We start from the raw sequence: 20170 nt of genomic DNA, 5'->3' as shown, positions 1-20170 counted from the left end.
GCGGCCGCTCATTTTCCGTCTTCAGCGCTTTTTTTTTCCCCCAAACTGCGGCATCCGCCTGGCCCGGGCGACGCGACCCGCCCTGGCGGGGTCGACGCGGCCTCCCCGGAAGCGCACGCAGGCCCTTCCGCTGAGGAAGAGCTCCCCGCAGTGGGGGGGGAGCGGCCTGGCCTGTCCGGGGCAGGCCAGGAGTTAGGCCTGGCCACGGGGGTTACCGCCCGCGCTTCTTCCTGCGTCAGGGAGATGGATAAAAGAGAAAAGTTAGCGTTGTGCCCAAGTCCGGTAGCCCCAGGCGAAGCAGAGCCGTTGCGGCAGCGGGGCTGCGGGGAGGCCTTGGCTCCACCGCCCTGCCGCCCCGGGGCTCCCCGCAGCGCCCGCCGCCTATCCCGGGACACCGGTGCCGCCCGTCCCCTGCGGGGCCGAGCCCGAGGGAGCCGCGCTGGGCCCGGCTGGGCCGCTGAGGCCGCGGCACCTTTAGGAAAATCTCATGCTGCGACATTGTCGCGCCGGCGGGACGCCCGAGTCCGGCTGCCCGCAGCCGCCCGGCCCGCCGCGTCCGGCCCCTCCCGCGGCCCCGCCCGCCAGCTTGGCGGGAAGGGGCGAACGGAGCCCGGCTGGGCCTCGGGCACCCGAGTGTTTTGTGCCAGGGACCGGGTGCGGAAGGGGTGAGACAAGCATGGCCGTGCTCAGCGGGGCGCGGGGCGGCCGGGGGGGGGGAGTCCCGGGGCGGCCGGGGGGGATCCCCGGGGCTGAGCCTCGGCTGGAGGGCCCTGCGGGGGCCTGGGGCTGCCGGAGCTGGCAGCGGGGCAGGTGACTGTGTGTGTGCATGTGTGCACAGGCGTGTGTGCGTGCACGGGTGCCTACCCATGTCTGTGTGCACGCCTGAGGCTGCGTTTGTGGTCACCTCGCCTCTCCAGCCTGGCCAGTTCAGAGCTGTCCTCTGGTTCCTTCGCCACCAATAGCTGTACAAAGCTTTACCAGACGGTCTTTTTGCCTATGCATACCTGTAAGAGGGCTGAGTCTGTGTGGTGTACAGCCTATCTGTAAGGAATAATTTTTTACTGAGGCAGTAGTTCCCGTTTACCCATTCTTCCTGTCCTTATGTGTCTATAAGGTTTCTGCCCTTTCAGGGAGCCGGGTGTGACGCCTGCCCCCAGTCTGTGCCTTGAGAACACCAGCGCTGCCACGTCCCACAGGTTCACAGTAAAAATGCGCTGCTCCTCAGGGTGTTACAGGGGTGTTAGCTTGCTTCTGCTGGACTTGGACGTTAAAGCCATTAAACATTTTTTGTAGTTCTACATCACTCACTCAAAAGAAACTCCTGTTTGCCTATTCAGTCTGTAGCAGGGTTTTAAAAGAACTGATATTCACACCTTAAGATAGCTTAATTACCAAGTTTAGGAGAAATTGCAAAAAATAAAGGAAGTGGAAAGAGTGGGAAACAGGGGACCTGGAGGTGTGTGACTACTGGTATAAAACCAAGCATGGTGCCTTTGCTCATCTTTGCACTACCAGTGTGCTACGATGATAGTGGCTGACTTTGAAGGTCCTAGGTGGATGAAGGCTTCTTCAACACTAAGAAGGCAGGGGAATAATTAATTTGTTAAAATTTCATACCTCTGCTCCTTCAGGTTTAAATCCTTCTTAGCATGCACTCTGTGATATCTACTTTTCCCCTGTCTCCTTATCCATGGAGGGTGCTGTGAGGGGAGGAAACAAGGACTAGCTGGCAAATAGACGGCCATGGCTTTGTGCCCGGTTTGCTGCGTCAGAACATCCCTGCAGAGGCAAATCTGCAAGACCCCCAGCCCCTCTGCACAGTCCAGTGCCCCTGAGCCACAGACATGCCTTTTCTAACACCCTCCCTGGCCCTGCCATGCTTGCTCTGCTGCCCTTTGCCTGCTTTCATCTGCACTCGCTTTTATCCCGTTGGCACCCGGTTTCACAACTGGGTTCGATGAGGATCCATTGCACCCTATGAGCAGCCTCTGAGCTCTGCCCCTGGCTTGGCTCTCCCTGCCTTGGTTTCCCCTTCCACTCGTAAAGCTTCCCGCTAAGGCACTTTGAAATCTGCATAAGACATAGGCATTTACATTTGTATCTTTTAATGTTAGTATTGCTGTTTATTCTGGTGGTGGGTAATTGCTCCATTCACTGCCAAGATGTTAACTAGGAAAACTCAGGTTTTCCCTAGGACAAGCAGCCTCCATTGCATCCGTCACCCTGCATTTCTGTGCTCTTTGCCCACAAAGCTTTCAGTAACACGCATGTAATCCTTCCTGCCCTCTTGCTGGGACTATAAACTGTTTCCAGCTGCTCTGGGCTGGGGCAGGAGGCCTTCATTGTGCACTTGTGTTCTCTTTCAGAGCCATCTTTCCTCCTCCTAGTCCCAGCTGCCTCGTGGTGCCGCCGGTGCCTGCCTGTCTGGCAAGTCAGAGCATGTCCGGACCCTGTGGACGAGATGCAGAAGATGGCAGAGCCACTGGGGCTCAGGGACGAGTGTGGGGAGGGGGCTTTGGGGGCTCCTGCGCTCTCTGGCTCCTGCCTTGCAGACAACAGGCTGAACCTGGATGTTTATCCTGACGGCTGCTGCCGGTTCCTCCAGCTGTTCGAGGGGCGACAGGGAGAGGTGGTCCAGGTGGAGTTCCTACGGCTCAGCAGCAACGATCGCCTCCTTGGCACCACGCTGGGCATCCTTCCTCATCTGAAGCACGTGAAGTCCCTGGTACTCAAAGGTAAATTCCTGGGCCTGTCACTGTCCAGCTTTTCTAGGCTCAGCTTTTTTTTTTATCCTTCTTTCCACATCTGCAGGACTAACCGCCCTTGGAATTGTTTTGTTCTCGTGCCCCTTACTACAGCTTTGGCTCTTAGCCTTGCTCAGAGTTGCATGCACAGTAGGATACAGCTTCTAGACTTTTATTTCCTTCCTTTGTTTCTACAGCTGCCTAAGGAACGTTTTTTGGAGTCTGGTTGGGTTGATGCTGCAGCATTTTCTTTAGCCATCCTCTAGAAGAAGAGCATTTTTTGCACAGTTATGCAACAAGAGGGGCGATTGAAAAGTGTTGGATTTTTTGGTAAATGTTCATCTCCTCTTTCATTTTTGGGAGTATCATGAGCTGTCTTTACTGCATTTCCATCTGAATCAATCCTAGCTTAATCCTTGCTTAGTGTCAGTGAGTGTAGGTTTAGCAGAGTTCAAGACAGATCGGAAGAGGCTGCTCGACATTCTATCAAAAGTATGACTCAGGGCGTGTACATAATTTGGCAAGCTGTAATAGCTGTTAGAGCTATAAATACTAGGTCATTCTTTGTATCATCTCTTTATTGTAGGAGGACCTCAATACAAATGGTATAATGTCTGTATCAGACTGAATCATTTGCTCTTTGGGAGGTGGAATTTTAAAAATAAATGAGAGACAAAGGGGGAGATTTGGACCAGAATTCAGGGTTCTAGCTGAAAACTGAAAAGATTGAGGTTTGTTTCTATATCTGCCACAGATTTTCCACGGGAATAATTTCATTTGTCTTTTCCTCCTTTAGTATGGTGAGGATAATGGCAATATCTTTTATCAGCCTTGTTTTGTGAGATGTGCACACACCCTGAGCATCCTGAAGTGCAATAAAACGGTTGGCTAAGATTTTCTTATGTACAAAGTGCAGTGTGTCTCTTAGTTTGATTGTTCTCATTTTTTACAATTATGCAGAATAAAAAAAATGTTTGGTGCCCTCTGCTGTATGTGTATACAAATAGATAACGGTGGAGGGAGAGTAGAAAATGATGAAGAAATGGAGTTTTGGAAGTTTCCTTTTGTTTGCTCAACTTATTTTCAGTGGGTGCAGCGCTTCTCCAGTTTGAGTGTCACAAGCTGGGGTGGTGGACTTGCATCCTTCCTTCTCTGCACTGTCCAGCTTACACAATACTGAATTACCTGCGCTTTTTTTCCCCCCACATTTTCACTGCTTTCCTCACATCTGCTCTCCAGTCTTGCAAGGGCAGGTCTCAGTCTTCAGGGCTGTTTGTCCCTCAACAGCATGGACGAAGTCTGGAGGGCGGGGAATGTCTCCTTAGTCCATAAAGTGTTGTGTGTTGGCCACTGGTGCTGGTGGGGAAGAGGTGGGCAAGGAGAGTGGGAAGCTTGGAGGGGTATGGGCTGTCCTGCTGAAGGATGATATACGTGTGGAGTGGCCTGGCTCTTTCTAAGCTTCGACTCCAGATGTGTTTAGCAGAGCTTTTCTGGTTGACTGTGGCATCTCTTGATTTCATAACAGGTCTTCACCATTATACTCCTTCCACTCATCAGGAAACTGAGGCAAGGAGCAGAAACCCCACTTCTCTATGAGTACTTTGTAATCAGTGCTGCTCAATGTGATCAGTAACTCCCCATCTTCTGGGTCTCTGTGCTAAGGAGTCTCACATGAGGCTGGTGCGGTATCCCTGTAGCATATTGACCTCTTCCTCCACTTCCCTCCACACCCAGGTGGCCATGCCAGGGATGAGTTTGGTTCGTGTCAGCATGGCTCCCTGACAAGCTTGCCACCAGATGTTGGGAACCTGAGGTGTCTCACCCACCTGGATCTCAGCTTCAACAGCCTCTCCACCTTACCCAGCTGCATCCTCCACCTCACCAGCCTTCGTGCACTCCTAGTGAGCCACAACAGCCTGGTGGCACTCCCTGAGGACTTTGGCAATCTGAGCAAGCTGACTTACTTCTCTGCTATGAAAAATCAGCTGAAGCACTTACCTCAGAGCATTGGGGAGCTGGCAGTGCTTCAGGACCTGGATCTCTCAGAAAATGCTTTGGAATTCCTCCCCGAAGAAGCTGGGAATCTGCACAGCTGCACAGACCTGGATCTCTCTGGGAATCGCTTATCAAGCATCCCAGACTCCTTAGGTAAGTATTTTCTAGTGGAAAAGAATGTCATAGGCTTGCTGAGCTTTTGGTGCAGTCTAGGACCCCCGAGGCCCTCAGTCTCTGTTCCCAGAATTGTTAGCACAAACGTTAGAAACAAATGGAAGGGATATCCAGAAGAAACATTCTTGGTTCAGTCAGTCTCTTTGAGCATTAATGACTCTCTCGACCACGCTGTCTGCTTCTGTAGAGCAGCAAGACTTCTCTAAGTTTTCAATACAATTTACAATAGCTGAGCATCTGGCCTGGCTGGTCTTGGGTAATGCCCAGGACTGGAAACGGAAGAGCTGGGGTTTAATGGGATGCAAATGTGGGCTTGAAATCATGCTGTCTGGTATGAACAAGTCCCATGGAACCAGCTCTGATTTCTGCTGCCCAACTTCCTGGCTCTTGGGTCCTATGTTACTTTGTGCCCAGAGTTGTCATTGATGCTGTTACCAGAGCATATTTACGTCCACACTCGTAGCTGGGTGCTGAAAGGCAGAAGGCAGAGGAGGCTGCGTTGCCTCTCAGCTAATTCCCTGGATCCCATTATTTTGTGACCTGTGGAGATATTGGGCTTTTGTGCTTCTCCCTTATTGTGCGTGGGTGTACATTTGATGAGGAGAGCGGTGGGAGGGGTTAGAGCTGATGTGCAATACAATTAACAGCATGGATGGGGGGTCACTTCTTGTTCTAACCTGCAGCCAATTTGAAGTCTCTGCGGCGGCTGCATCTCCACAGCAATCTCCTGGTGACAGTCCCTGCCTCGCTTGCTAGCCTTCCCAACTTGTCCAGACTTGATCTGCAAAACAACTGCCTCCGTGCCGTGCCCCCCGAGATCCAGACCTCACCATTCGTGCGCCTCCGAGGCAATCCTTTAGGAGAAACTGAGCCATCCCTGCAGGCTGGTAATTGCAAGGCTACTGCTGCTGTGGGTTCTGCCTAGCTGTTCCCTCACTCAGCCCAGCATGGTGTGGATGGGTTTGGATTAGAGAACACAAGCAAGGGGAAATCAGATCAGTATTTATTTGTCTGGAATAATTATTATGTTGTAAGGATACAGACAGTACTAGTTCTGTTTTTACAAGTGCAAGCCCAGTCTGAAGGGCTCATGGTCCCTGGAACTGGGCTTGATAGGAAAGGTTTTACAGTGGAAGTGAAAATGGGATTCCCAGGAAATGGATCAGGAGAGGCCCCTAAAGGGGTCCAGGCTTTCTGTCAGAGGTGAGCACCAGTTCTTGGACTTGCTGCATGACCCTAAGGCTGTGATGGTTCATGCTAGAAGCACAGAGAGCAAGAAGAGGTCATTCTGCTCTGCAGTTACCTCCTGCTTTCCTGTGGTTCCCAGGCTGCAGAGGGGCAGCTCTTTGTCCAAGATGAAGGTGATGAATGAGCAGGAATCTGAGCAGGGTTTCCGAATGGTGCTCATGTTCACAAGAGCAAGCGCTGATTCCTAGGGGTGGCCCCAGGTAATCAAACATGGTCTTGAGAGCTGCAGGGCTGGTAGATCAAAATATTTTCTAATTCTCCCTGCTTCTGAGTTTTCCTGGGGGAGACTGAGCATTGCCAGGACGTCTTGGGACCCCTAGGCCTCTTCCCTCCTCCTGCTGCTGCTTGATCTGAAGCCCACTGCAGTGTGAGCAGGGTTCCAGTAGCGACTTCCATCAGATTAGGATTAAGCCAAGACTGAAATGTGAGTTCAGCCTTTCTTGTCTACCTTGATTTAATTAACGTCTGTCTTCTCCTCCTACCCAAACCTTCTTATTGCCGCAGATGAATCCAGTGCCGGAGGCCTACGAAGACTCTTCCTTGCATCAGGAGAGGACAGGTAAACCTCTGTTATTAAGAACTTATATTACAGTGGTCTAACAAGGTCCCAGACAAGATTGGTGCATGGTGGATATTGCATGTGTGTATGGGAGCTTATGGCCTCAATAGGCCAGTCAATTACAAGGTAGGAGATTCTTTTGTTGATTGTCTGAAGTCTGATTTTGTTGATTTGCTGAAGTCATTGCACAGTTTCATACATTCATGCATTTCTTCTGGAAGCTTTACTGTCACCTCTGAAGGCTGCAAAGTGGTCCTGGCCTGTGGCATCCATTTCTACTTTCCACCGGGGGCTGCCTCTGACCCCCTGCAGATCTACTTCCGAACCCTCGCACCGGACCCTCAGTGGGTAAAGCTGAGACACCATGATGTCCTGCTAAGTAGAGTCCTGGAGCTGCAGCCTCATGGGGTCAAATTCCAGCAGGTGAGGACACATCCAGGCCACCTCCTGATCAATCTGCCTTTGCAGTAGCTTGGCAGAGTCTTCTGAGAGAGTCTTTTGGGACTTTTGAGACAGCTACCGCTATCACTGCTGGTTTTAAGTAGCTGCAGAACTGCCTTTCAGAGAAGTCTTGCTGCAAAGACTCAGAAAGGACACAGCCAGCTTCTCTGTCGCTGTGCTGGTCTGGCTCCTTTGCCTTCCCCACTGCTCCTGCTTGACCTGAGCTGTACCCTTCCTCACTCACAACCCTCCTCCTGTGCCAGAGGATAAGTTCTGTTCCAGCATTTGGCCATAACCTGCGAGGAGAATGGTCTGCATCCTTCCCTAAAAGTCTGATTGTGTGTTTTTCATTCAAGCTACTGACTACTTACACTGCCAGCCCTGTCATGGCTGACAGCAACTCACTGCAAAAGTTGCTCTGCCCTTTCTGCCCGCAAGCTGCTGAACGTTTCCTGCCATCATACTAGCGGACCTGACATCTCCTGTCTCCTCCCTGGAGGCTACAGGACAGAGCAGGTCCCTCTCTCCTCCTCCACTCCCTGCACACAGGCTGTGCTTTGCCATCCCCCTTCTTGTCTGCACAGGAAGCCACAGAGCAGAGCTTGGCTTGGTTTTATCCCTCCTATTGGTGTCTCATGGGAATGCTTTTTTTGCCAGGAGGTGCAGATCTGGATGCCATATGCTTCCCCTCAAACCCTTCACCAGCGTGAGGTGGTAGTTCGGACCTTCAGTGGGCAGAGCTGGAGTGATCTGAGAACAAGAGGGGAGCAGAAGAGAAAAGCAAAGGTAAGCAGATTGGAATAACCAGGGGCACATGTTCCTGTTCTCCTCTTCAGTTTTGCCCAGACAAGAGTGAGACCATTTGAAATATCTCATGAGCTGTATTTTGACCAGCTGCTATGAAATGTAGTGGATTTCAGCTCCAGGTTTCATCTCTCATGGAGGTGTGTCTCCTGAAGTTGATGAGTTATAGCCTGCCATGCTTCATCCCTGTTCTAGTGCTTTCGTCTGCTCGGCTGTTACTGGCACTTATTTTCCCGCCTTTACTGCATTATGTTATATGCCTATGTGTCTTCTCTTCCCTGTCTTCTGTTACAGAAGCATGTGGCCCACTGTAGTGTCCTTCACTTCTCTTGGTTCCTGGTGGTGTCTCGACTTGTGCAAAATGAATGCAAAGTGCCAGCGGAGGGAACATTGCTCTTTTCCAGTGTGGATCCAAACATCAAAGTGACCTTTCCTCCTGGAGTCACTGAAGAGACTCGCAGTGTCAAGCTGCAAGTATGCATGCTTTAAAAAACAAGCTTTGGTAAGGCCTAATACAGTTGTTCTCCCATGCCAAGCAGGGGAGCTGAAGGTGAGATGTCCGCCCCAGGGTGGTCCATTTGTGTCTGACATGGATGCTTTGTGGGCTGACCTATCTCAGACCACCTTCTGTCTGAGCTTCCCTGCCTGCAAAATGGGCTGTGGTCGAAGGTGCCATGTGTGGGGAAAGCATCTCCTGGCAGTTCTACCGGTGCTCCCTCCAGCAGATCAGCAGTTAGCTGCTGTGAAGGGAACACAAGGAGATTTTGCCTCTTGTTCCCTTGCAAAACATGCTGAGCCTAGCAGAACACCTCAGTGAGTAAGACTGGGTTGGGGTATTTACATGGATCTAATTCTAAAGCCACCCCACTAAATTTAATTGTTCTGTAGACTTGCTAGATAGTCCTAAATGCTATTGTAATACCTTGGTCTGTCCCAGCTTGCCAGGTTGACACCACTATCAGAGCAGACTTCAGCCAAAGTTCACTGTGCTTCCATGTCTCACCGGGCCCTGAGCCAAGAGCAGCATTTGGCTGCTGGGGGAACTGGGTGAGTAATGTGGGAATTTGGGTGCCTGACTGCTCCACTCACCATGCTGTCTTCCACGGCCAGGTGCTGCCAGTCTCTGCAGAAGAGATAGAGGAAATCACGGCCAATGCAGGGTGCAGAGCCAGTCCCCTGCTCTGCCTCTCCCAGGACTCCCTGGTTGATTTTCTCAGGCCAGTGAGAATTCAGCTGCCCCTCCCACCTGGGGTCACAGGTTAGTTTATTCCCAGAATTGCAAAGAGAAACTCCGTATGTGGAAAACCACAAATGGCAAGCTGGGAATTTTATTTATCTCTCGTGTTAATGATAAAGCTTACTGCTTTTCCTGCAGGAACAGCAGGGTGTGTCTGCTAAGTGAGTGGTGGTGCAGGGTGGTGGGAGCTGAAGGTAGTTCAGGTCGAGCAGACCAGCGCTGGGCTTCACAGACCAGCAGCACAAGCTGGGACAATGGCCTTGGCAAATGGGTTTCTCTGCTGAGCCACAGGCATATTTAGACTGCTGGCTTTGGTATAATGGGCTGGAGAGGCACTCCTGCCAGCTGAGGAGATGCTTTGTAACAGGACTTTGATTCACGATTGGGAATAGCTTGAAGTAGGTAATGAACATTCTGCCTCCAGGGGTCTGCCCTCTCGCTTACTTCCTCATGAATATTTCTTGCTCATGAATCAGGTGCTAAGCCACTGTAGTTAAAAGTGTATGATCATACACTAAGCCATCTCCCGCTCTGAATACTGCTATAAACAGCCTCAGCCTTGCCAGGGATTCCTCTGTGTGCTGAGTACCCTGTGTCTCCTAATTCCTATTTTCTTTGAATTTTCCTGGCTTTCTTGTGAAGAAGTAAAATATTTTGGATGCGACTTGGCCGTCATTGTAATACTACCTGGTATTTGTATGTCTGAAGTGCATCAGGATTGATAAGTCTGTGGGATGTACATTTAGAAAGAGATAGAACTTAATTAATAACACTAGATATTGGTGATGGGAATTGTCTAATGAATCTGTTGGTGGAAATTAGCACACTATCAGTTTAAATCTTCATATTCTGCTAGAATATTCTGGAAGCATTGGGGTAGCCTCATCCTTTTATTGCTGCTTTTCTTTGACCAAAGTTCAGTCCTGGATGCTGAAGAGAAGGCCATGAGCCTTAATGTGGTGCTCTTAAAAGGTGAATCCCCCAAAACTGTGGCTAGGTTTGTAAAGTTGTGAGTAAAAGCTTCTGCTGTATATAGCATTTCTTGACTGTTGTTGCATTTAGGGCTAAATTTGGATCGGTCAAGACTGCATCTTCTCCACGGTGACCTGGAGGGTCAAACCTGGGATGACATTACCAATCAGGTCGTGCTGGAATTCACCCATCTTTATGCAGTGTTTGAAGTCACTCACTTCTCCTGGTAAGTGCAAGATTAGTCCTGAGGAGAAGATGAGATATTCCTCTGCCTTGCTTTTCCCACACTCTGTCCAGGGGTCATGCCATTAACCCTACCTGTTCCCTTTTCCTTTGCAAGTCAGACCCCGCTTAGCACTTTGTCTCTACCCGTCATACTTTACAGTCCTGTGGGTGTGACACCGGCTTCTCTTCCTAGGCAGGATCCCTCATTTTTCTTAATTCCTTGTCTGCCAGGTACTGGCTGTGGTACACCACCAAGACCTACATTGGAGGCATTGCCAAGAAAGTCTATGAGCGGCTGCGTATGTACCAGGTGAACTTCATTGCTCTGCAGAGGAAGAAGGACCCCGAGCAAGTCCTGCTACAGTGTGTCCCCAAGCACAAGGTCTGATCTGAGTTGCATTGCCTTGCTCCTGGGCTTCCTGGGCCTCCCTTTGTAGGATGTAATGGCAGCAGTGCACCAAATGGTCCTGTTCACTGCCCCAGGGTCATGGCTGGGGTGTGCTGTCACCACACTGTGTTGGTAGTGTGATACCAGCTCACCGGGAGCTGAGGGAAAAAGGAAAACTCATTCTATGCAGCGGTAGATGCCATGTGGTGGTTTCCTCCCCCTGCTAACCTTGAGGACTGGGCTGCTAAAATCACCTGAGCCACAGTAACTGGCCATGTGTGTGCTCTTAGCATCCAGCAAACATGAGGCAAAACATGTTGTCTTAAACTTCAGTCAAAGATATTAAAGTTAACACGTCACTGGTCTGACATGGGCTAGTAGTGTGTGCAGAAGCACTGCTTTGGTTTCAGCTGGAGTGGTTAGAAATGGTACTCTTCCTGATGTTCATTGTACTGTTCAAGGGGTGGAACAGAACAGATGAGCCCTTCTTAATCTGCTTCCACGCAATATCAGGTTAGGTTATGCTATTAGTTTGAGCTAATCTGGCTGACTTTGTACAGAAGGAGATGGGAAGCACTCATGCATTCTCTTCTGCCACCTCTGCCGTAGGGGTATCGGCCCTCAGCAGTGTTGCTTCAGATGTTAGCAAAGTAAGTGTGCATCTGTGTTTGTGGAGCATGTACCTTGACAGACAGCGCAGCTCAGTGAGGTGAGGGGTATTTTGTCAGACTGCCAGAACTGGGCTGCATATCCAACTCTCTCCGTAATCCTCTGATCTGGTTGCTCGTTTTTTTCTTTGTTTGTTCTCCTGTATTGAAATGACTTGTGGGCATAAACATCTTTAAGGATTCTTTGTCTCTTAGGCTCTGGGCTAAAATTGTTTCCAGAGGAGGCAGCAATTGCACTGGCAATGAGATTAGGGTTCAGGAGTGTCTGTATTCCTGCTGGGAATGGTCATGGGGTGAGAAAGAAGGTTTACTGTTACAAATAGAAAGAGGAAGAGACACCACAGCTCTAGCCTGGCTCTTGCACTGCCTCTGAGACCCCAGGTCTGACTGTGATCACAGGCTGCAAAGCCGAAATGAGCTTTCTGGTGTCCTCAGCTGTGTGCTGTTGTAGTATGTGGCTTTTTGCAAAGTGTCCTGGTTCCGGCTAGGATGGAGTTAATTTTCTTCCTAGTAGCTGGTATAGTGCTGTGTTTTGGATTTAGTTTGAGAAGAACTCTGATAACACAGGATGTCTTAGTTACTGCTGAGCAGTGCTTACACAAAGTCAGGGCCTTTTCTGCTCCTCACACCACCCCACCAGTGAGTAGGCTGGAGGTGCACAAGAAGCTGGGAGGGGACATGGCCAGGACAGCTGACCCCAGCTGACCAAAGGGATATTCCATGCCGTACGGTGTCATGCTCAGCATATAAAGTGGAGGGGGGAGATGAAGGAAGGGGGGACATTTGGAGTGATGGCATTTGTCTTCCCAAGTAACCGTTACGCGTGTCGGAGCCCTGCTCTCCTGGAGATGGCTGAACACCGGCCTGCCCATGGGAAGCAGTGACTGAATTCCTTGTTTTGCTTTGCTTGTGTGCGTGGCTTTTGCTTTACCTATTAAATTGTCTTTATCTCAACCCATGAGTTTTCTCACTTGTACCCTTCTGATTCTCTCCCCCATCCCACCGAGGGGGAGTAAGCAAGTGGCTGTTGGGTGCTTAGTTGACAGCTGGGGTTAAACCACAACACTGAGAAAATGTCTTGTAGTGGCATACTGTGAGGGGGACAAGGTAGCAAGTAAATCCCTCCCTGTCTTTGAAGGTTACTGACCACTTAAAAAGATAAAGACATTGCTGAAAATGCTTTTTTATTGGCAGTTTTGTTAGTCCTCATAGGCTTTTCTGCTCTTTACCTGAGAAGAGAAATAGGGAAGCCACAAAACTCAGAGCACCACTTCTTTGTCTGTACTGAACGTACCTTGGATAGGAGGGGGTGGGTGTTTGTTCATTCTTTTACATCCTATCCATGTAAAATGGACTTTCCCTGTTGAAGGTGAGTGAGAGGAACATCATGGGCATAGGGACATGGGTCAGAGGACAGATGTGCATCAGACCAAACACAGGTCCTGTGTTGTCATCCTTGTCAGGTTGACCCAGTGCTGAAGAAGCTGCAGGACCGCTATCGAGGGCCTGAGCCGTCCGACATGGTGGAAATGTTTGAGGGAGAACAATTTTTTGCAGCTTTTGAGCGAGGCATCAGCATCGATATGGGTATGGTAGTACTGGGCTGCTTTCTGCTCCTACCTCTTGTGCTTCTCTAGCCCTAGGCATGTTTCTGCTGAGAGCTATACTCCTCCATGGCATTACTTTCTGTCTCCAGCTTGCGAACTACTCACAGCAGCTAGCCCATGGACATTGCACTTATCACATCCTCTGGTCATCCAACTTTTGTGTTTACTTTTCCCTATGAAAGTGCTGTTTGCAGACTTTAATTTCCTCTCATGCTGTTGTAGTCTGCAGAGGGCAATAGCCAAGTGTGTTTATGTTATGACTGATCTGCTTCTGCAGCCAGCTATGCCCTTTTCCTGGCATCTTCGACACCCCACTGGAATGCCCATGGTGCTCTAATTCATGTTGCCCATTTCTGAGAGAACAGATGTAAAGATTTTTTTTGGAGGTGTTTCTGAAATAATCCAGAGCAAAGAATTCACCCTAATGGAGCCATTAGAAGAGAAGGAAGGAGAGTGCAGGACCAAAACTCATGATGATGTTCTATGCCCCAGTGTGTCTGGACCTGTTACAGCTGCAAACTGAGCAATTTTCTGCAAAACCGGAACCTACAGTTCAGTTTCATTGGCGTAAATTAAGCGCAAGTCTATGAAGAATAAAGTGCACTTTCAGTGGAGTTGATGAGGCCAGAATCTGTCCTTCTCTCCTGATTTAGGCTGGACTCTAACTTAATTTCTAGATAATTACTATTTGAATGTTGTACCTGATTATATTTTTTTCCCTTTCTGCACCCACTGCAGAAATGGTGAAGAGGTAGGTGACCTATTTTTGTGCATTACAGGATGCTTCTGCAGCTGTTTCTACCGTCCAAGGGATAGAATGGACCAAGGATGGGAGGGAGGTGCCAAGGATGGACTTGACAACGTCTGAATGTCTTGCCTTGCCTTGCCTTGCGTTCCGTTCTTGAACTTGATCTCCACCTTTTGGCCATTCTCTTTTACTGCTTTCCCGTGTCACCCAGCGAGGAAGGGGGTGGTTACAATTCCTTCAGGCATGAGTAGAAGGAGTAGGTAGTAGCATGGAGGCTGCTAGTGGGTGATGGGCTGTTGCCAGGCTTGAAAAGCTGCACACTTTTCTGCACAAGTGTTTGCTGCTTCTCTGCACAGATCGTCCCGACTGCGTGGATGGACGTCTCTCGTTTATTTTTTACTCCCACTTGAAGAACATGAAGGAAATCTATGTGACCTCCCCTGTAGACAGGAAAGGGCAAGCTGTAAAAGGCCAGGTGAGCAACCAGTCACACTGACTTTTTGTTTCCTCCACCATCATCATTGCTTTTACAGTGCTCCTCATGATAATCTCTGAGCACCAATGGTGACTCTTTTTTTCTCCTGTTTCCCTTGGCTTTGCATTTCACTGACTAAACCCTGAATAAACAAGAAGAGCAGTCTGAAAGGATCACTCATCACTTAGCGCTGTGACTTACATTCCTGCCATTAACTTTTGGGGTGTTGGCCGTGAGTCCAGCCTTTATGGCAGAACCTCAGTGCTCCTCCCAGTTGCACTTAATTGGGAGGCCGTATTTATGGACTGAGGATAGGCGAGAAATACTGAATTCATTCTTTCCCAGACAGCAAAGGCATGATGCAAACAGGCTTGGCCACTGTGCTTGAATGTGAGCCTCACTGGATACTTTCTTTTTGTCAAGGTCTCTTTCTACCGAGGGGCAGTTCCCGAGAGCATCCCTGAGGATGCCAGCAGGAGGAGGAAAGGACCAGACTCCCTCTGGCTTGCTACTCTGCCCATCAAACTGCCTGTGAGTTGTTTTGTCTCCTACAGAAAAATTAATCTAGATGGGGTAAGAGCATGACCTTCCTGCTCAGCTAATTGTCTTCCTTTGTGAGAACGGATGCAATGAATAACTGCCCAACCACGTCATTGGTGTTGATTTCCCACTGCCCGTGAGCTCTTCTGAACAGAGAAACGTGAATACCTGGGAGTGGTCTCCATCTCTCCTGCCAAGCACAGGCTTGTTGGATGGGTGGGCAGAGAGGGTGAATCCTTTGAATGAACGAGGGATGTAGAACAGGAGGAAGCTCACTGTACTTAAGGGAAGTGTCTGTTTTGTTTATAAATTTCCTAGTAACACAGCTCACACAGCAGGAAAAAAGAAAGGTCTAGGATGAGGTAGTTAGGCTGGATTTGAATACAGGCGTTAAGTATAAATATTCTGGTGTGACCCTCAGGCCTTTAAGGGATAGGCTGTATGTTACAGTGAGAAATGAAACTTTTGCTTATGGAATTGAATTGATTTTTGAGAAGCTTAAAACAATAAAATACTTTTGTAGGCTGAATGCTTCCCTTTAGATCATGTGCCATGATCTCACATGCCTTTCTGACACATGCAGCCTCAACTACAAATCTAGACTAAGTGCTCTCTTACCACTGAGGCAAATATGCTTTTGGGGGCCGGTTCATTGAAAAATGCTCTGGAAAGACAAGAAAGGAAATTTCCAGTGTGATCTATGACTATGAATGCTATGATTTTGTATTTTTCAGAGGCGGTGATCATTGCTGGTGTTTGCCAGCATGAGTGCTCCTTGCTTCTTACAGCCTAACTCTTCAGCCTGAAGATCTTCCTTCCTCCGCAGTAGGAGGAAGGAAATTTCAGTGTGGAGACTGAATGGCCAGACACTGTTCTCTGCAAGAACAATTTGCTTAGCATGTTCTCTCTCTCTCGTCTGTGTGACACAGCGATTGAAACCCCGCTGGGGTGAGAACCCTGGTCCCCTGAATGGCTTCTCCTTCCCTCCCTTGAACCTGGGCAACGCCGAGACTGGCTACCTGACACAGGCAAACCTGCTGAGCATTGCCAGGCGCGTGGGAGCTGACTGGCAGACCGTCGGCCTGAACCTAGGCTTGACCTATCAGCAGATTGAGCGCATAGGATACAATAACAGGTAAGACAAGACACAGTGATCAACAGTGATGCATTATATCTATCTCTGTCTATCTGTCTGCAGTGTAATGGTATAAATTAATGCTTGGCTGGTTGAAAGTTTTCCCACTGGAATTGTTTCACTGGATAAAAGATGGGTTGGCTAAGGTTCTTCTCAAAACATTACCTTTTTATGGAAAACTGATTATTTTCTCTTGCTGTTATAAAACAAAGCTTTATGTTTGAAAAACAAAATTGGGAAATAACAAACCTGATGAGCTTTGTAGTTCAGATGAGTCGCATTCCTGTTTTGTTCTGTGGTCTGGATTCCTGGCCAGACTCCATCTCTGACAATGAGCAGTGGTCTATGGCATTAATTGTGAATATCATCTTTATTCAAAAAGAGCTTGTGGTACGTCATGGGACGTGCAGTCTGACTGAAAAGCCAGAGCAGTAGCAGAGAGTGAGACTTGTTATGACCAAACTACTGTTCCTGTGGGGAATTTACATTCAAAAGCAGAATGCTTTAGTTTGATATTTCCATTAGGAAAAAGATTTTTAGAGACATTTTAGTTCAGGAACTGCAACTCCTGTATAATGGGTGGGGAAAAGGCAGGTCCACTGCATGCTTTGTGTGTCTGGATGGCTTCTTTGGGGCTCCAGTCATGGGCTCAGCTCAAGTAAGCCTTGTTTGGGTTGCCAGTCAGGAGAGCGTCTTGGTGACTTCTGTGCTTCACCCTTTCTTCAGAGAGGACCTTGATAAGCAGATCTTGGACATGCTTTTCTCATGGGCACAGCAAAACTCAGAGGATCCTGACTGTGTGAGCAAGTTGATTGCAGCCATGAAAGAGAGTGGCCGTGAGGACATCGCTGATGAGGTCGAAACCATCATTGAGCTGGGACGGCAGAAATACAGGGAGTCCATCCGCCGGGTGGGCTTGGAGCAGGAGAGCAGCACTGAGGACTCTGCAGTAGCTATGACGTAGCACCTAGCAGAGAGAACTGGGTTTCGTATGGGGTCCCTCTGCGCACCTGCAGTGACAGTGCCTTGGGGCTGCTCCCACCTCAAGGGCCAATGTCTTCCCAAGGAGCTGGACGCTGATTTAGTTGTGAATGGACGACTGAACTCTCTTGGGTCTATATTCACATGCCACTTCTGCCAATCCCAGGCAGTTCAGAGTGCATTTGTGAGCCTTTTCTGTACTTCCGCTTCTTGACCGTGAGCTTTAGATTTCAGAAACATGGAGAAATTCAGAGACTGAAGTGTCTGTCAGTTGAGTAGTGGCTAAAGTAGCCTTTAATTAATTAATACTCATGTTATGCAAATTTATTTATAACTTATTCCTGAAACTGTGTTCTGCTGGAAACACTGGGTGTGAGCATTTGGGTCGGTTTGTGCTCCAATGCTTGATGGGAAAGTGGAGGTGCACTTGTGTTTTGAAGGCCTGTGGTGCAGTGGGGACTGTTCAGCTATTTCTGTTAACAATGTGTTTTGCTCACATGAAAATGTGAACTGTGTTCCCCATGAAAATGTTTTCTGTTTTCTGCCAAATCTCTTCCAGTTCCCTCAAGCCCAAAACAACACCTAAGTATTCGTGGGTAAAAGAGAAGAAAGTAATTTCTAGTAAAATTGCTCTTGTTTTTTGGTTTTGCTCCAAAAACCAAATTTTGGAACAAATAAAATTTCACATTGTCCCTAGGTTGCTGCACCTGCCAGGCTTTTTAGATGACACCTACATGCTGCTGGTCTTTGATAGAGTTCCAGTTTTGTTTTACAGATAATTAAAAATCCATAACCCTGCTGTTCTGGGAGAGACTCTAAGAGAAAGTAAAATTTCCCTTGCAGTTTCAGAGGGATATTCTGCACATCCTCCCAGTGAAATACGCCTACGTAGAAGAGAAGGTGTGACCCCTCTTGAAGTCTGGTGAAAAGCATGACTGAAATTTGCATTTTAAAAACTGGTCTGACCAGCTGTGAAATAGGCACTGTTGTGGGATTGGCATGAACTGTGCTGAGCTAACTTCCCAGTTTTCCAGTCTTGTGTAAGGTTGGAAGTGTTTATTGCTTTTTAACTGCTTAGCCATTGACTACTGAGGCTCCCTTCTCTTCCTGTTCCCCATCTCACAATGACCCACTAATGACAGTGGGAAATTTCATGGAAGCTTTTTGAAAGACTACTGTCATAGAATCATAGAACAGTTTGGATCGGAAGGGAGCTTAAAGATCAGCCAGTTCCAACCCCCGTGCCATGGGCAGGGACACCTTCTGCTAGAGGAGGTTCCTCAGAGTCCCATCCAAACTGGCCTTGAACACTGCCAGGGAGGGGGCAGCCACAGCTTCTCTGGGCAACCTGTGCCAGTGCCTCAGTCCCCTCATAGTAAAGAATTTCTTTGTTATATCTAATGTAAATATACCCTCTTTCAGTTTAAAGCCATTACCCTTTGTCCTGTCACTACATGCCCTTGTAAACAGTCCCTCTCCAGCTTTCTTATAGGCCCCTTCAGGTACTGGAAGGCTGCCATAACGTTTCCCTGGAGCCTTCTCTTCTCCAGGCTGAACAACCCTGACAGGCTGAACTGACATCTGTGTAAATTCAACTCTTTCAAGACAGGTTTGGATTCAGCATATCCCACTCTCTAAGCAATACTTAAAGGGCTGTTCTTAGTCTGAAAAACAAAAGTCAGTATAAAAATGCCACGTTGCAACACCCAAAGTCAACCTGCAGCTACAGGTCTGAGAAATCCTGGTGTTTTCTTCCCCCGTAAAGAATCGTCAATGGTTTCCCTGATGCTGTGTTTCAAACCTGCCATCAGTACTATTGAAAGAGGCATAAAATCGTTCTGCCTTTTTTTTTTTTAAGGCTATTCTAACATCTCAGGCCACAGAGTGATTAGTGTCCAGTCCAGAGCACTGCACAAGGACTTGCAGACTTGAGTTCCTCAGGTCTGATGTCTTAGGCCATGCTGGCCCTCAAGTCTCATGATGGGTTCAAGTCAGCAGTTCTCTTCTGAATGTATGTTTTCTCTGGTAGTTTGTGTCATACATTCTTGTCTGTAATTTTGATGTATACAAGCAAGGTATTCTTTCTTTCCTTCAGTTTTGGAGACATGCATTTGGGCATATTGCTCTCACTGGGAATAAAATAAGCACTTCACTGTTTCACAGCGTTGTCTGCTAATCCATAGCGCCTCGAGGTGTTAGACAGAGCCAGGTCCCTTTAAACTTGCTGGCAGAAAGACACAGGTGAGCTTGACCATACTGTGCAGAAATGGGAAAAGAGCTTGTATTTGGGGACTGCTGGCTGTGAAGCACCAGACAGGCTGCAGCTGAGTTAATGGTATCCCTGTAGCCTGGCTTTGCTGCAGTGGGGCTAAGCCGGGAAACACGACGTTCGGGGCATGGGTTTCACTAGCTGAGTGTATGACTAGGGCTCAGGTGGAGCAGGTCTAGGAAGCAATAAGTCTAGCCTAGAGGGGACAGTGCGTAGGCTTAGCCTGGCCTCCGGTGAAGGTGCAGGAGGCTTTTGGCTAGGCAAAGCTAGGCTAAGGAAGTCTACAGGTAGCATAAGGTAGCACCCACAACTACAACGGGAGGAAGCTAGGCTGCGCTTAGCTTTCTGTTTGTGATGGCCAGGCAACAGCTGAGTTAGGCAATGCAGAAAAGAAGGGTTGAGTAGGCTGGACTCTGTGGAGGGCTCATCCAGGCATTGGCACAGTTACAGCTCTTCCAGATAACAGATAGATCGGGCTAGGAGAGAGGGAGGTTAGTGCTAGGTGTTTAGGTTACTCTAGGTGTGGACTACAACCAGGCCAGGCGACAGGAGATACCAAACCCTAGACAGTATCATCAGTAGAAAAGCTCTTCAGGATTTGTGTCAGTAATTTAAGGAAAGTAAAGTAACCACCCCAGACAAGTATTGTTATCTCCAGTCTTTTGCTGCTGAGTGGCAGCTGCTGGGCTGGGCTGCGTCGCTGGTGTCTGGTTTTCTCCTTGCAGTGACACCAAAGCAAGCACCCAGCTGAGGGTATAGAGGTGCTGGCGTGAAATCAGAGCAACCTTCTGACTGCTCTTTCCTTCAGCTGATTTGGCAGCAAATATTTGAGCTGGATGAGAGTCAACGGAAAGCAGGTTAATTTCAGGTGTGTTACCTTCATCAATAATCTCTTTGAGGTGCAGTAACTCCTTCATAAGCCTGTAGTTGCTATGGCCAGTAAATGCTGATTACAGTTGC

At 48.6% G+C, this 20170-nt stretch overlaps 2 protein-coding genes across 3 annotated transcripts in view; both read left to right on the top strand.

Annotated features, from left to right (window-relative positions):
• SLC25A22 (solute carrier family 25 member 22) overlaps window positions 1–20170 on the top strand; it is a 184882-nt gene that overhangs the window by 102752 nt on the left and 61960 nt on the right. The gene's annotated exons all lie outside the window — the stretch shown is intronic.
• PIDD1 (p53-induced death domain protein 1) lies at window positions 515–19083 on the top strand. 2 transcript variants are annotated; one of them, XM_075425383.1, is made up of 16 exons: window positions 515–665; window positions 2367–2735; window positions 4479–4892; window positions 5597–5800; window positions 6666–6720; window positions 6942–7143; window positions 7819–7947; window positions 8260–8439; window positions 9076–9223; window positions 10265–10400; window positions 10631–10781; window positions 12919–13042; window positions 14167–14285; window positions 14709–14816; window positions 15755–15960; window positions 16687–19083. In XM_075425383.1, exons 2-16 carry the CDS (start codon window positions 2462–2464, stop codon window positions 16922–16924), a joined length of 2688 nt encoding a protein of 895 aa, XP_075281498.1. In that variant the 5' UTR covers window positions 515–665; window positions 2367–2461; the 3' UTR covers window positions 16925–19083. The 2 variants fall into 2 exon arrangements, with proteins under 2 accessions (XP_075281498.1, XP_075281499.1); XM_075425384.1 differs by lacking the exons at window positions 515–665; window positions 2367–2735 and adding an exon at window positions 2978–3074.

This window comes from Opisthocomus hoazin, chromosome 7, assembly GCF_030867145.1.
Source record: "Opisthocomus hoazin isolate bOpiHoa1 chromosome 7, bOpiHoa1.hap1, whole genome shotgun sequence".
NCBI classification, from domain to species: domain Eukaryota; kingdom Metazoa; phylum Chordata; class Aves; order Opisthocomiformes; family Opisthocomidae; genus Opisthocomus; species Opisthocomus hoazin.
This window is presented reverse-complemented; position numbering and strand designations above follow the sequence as displayed.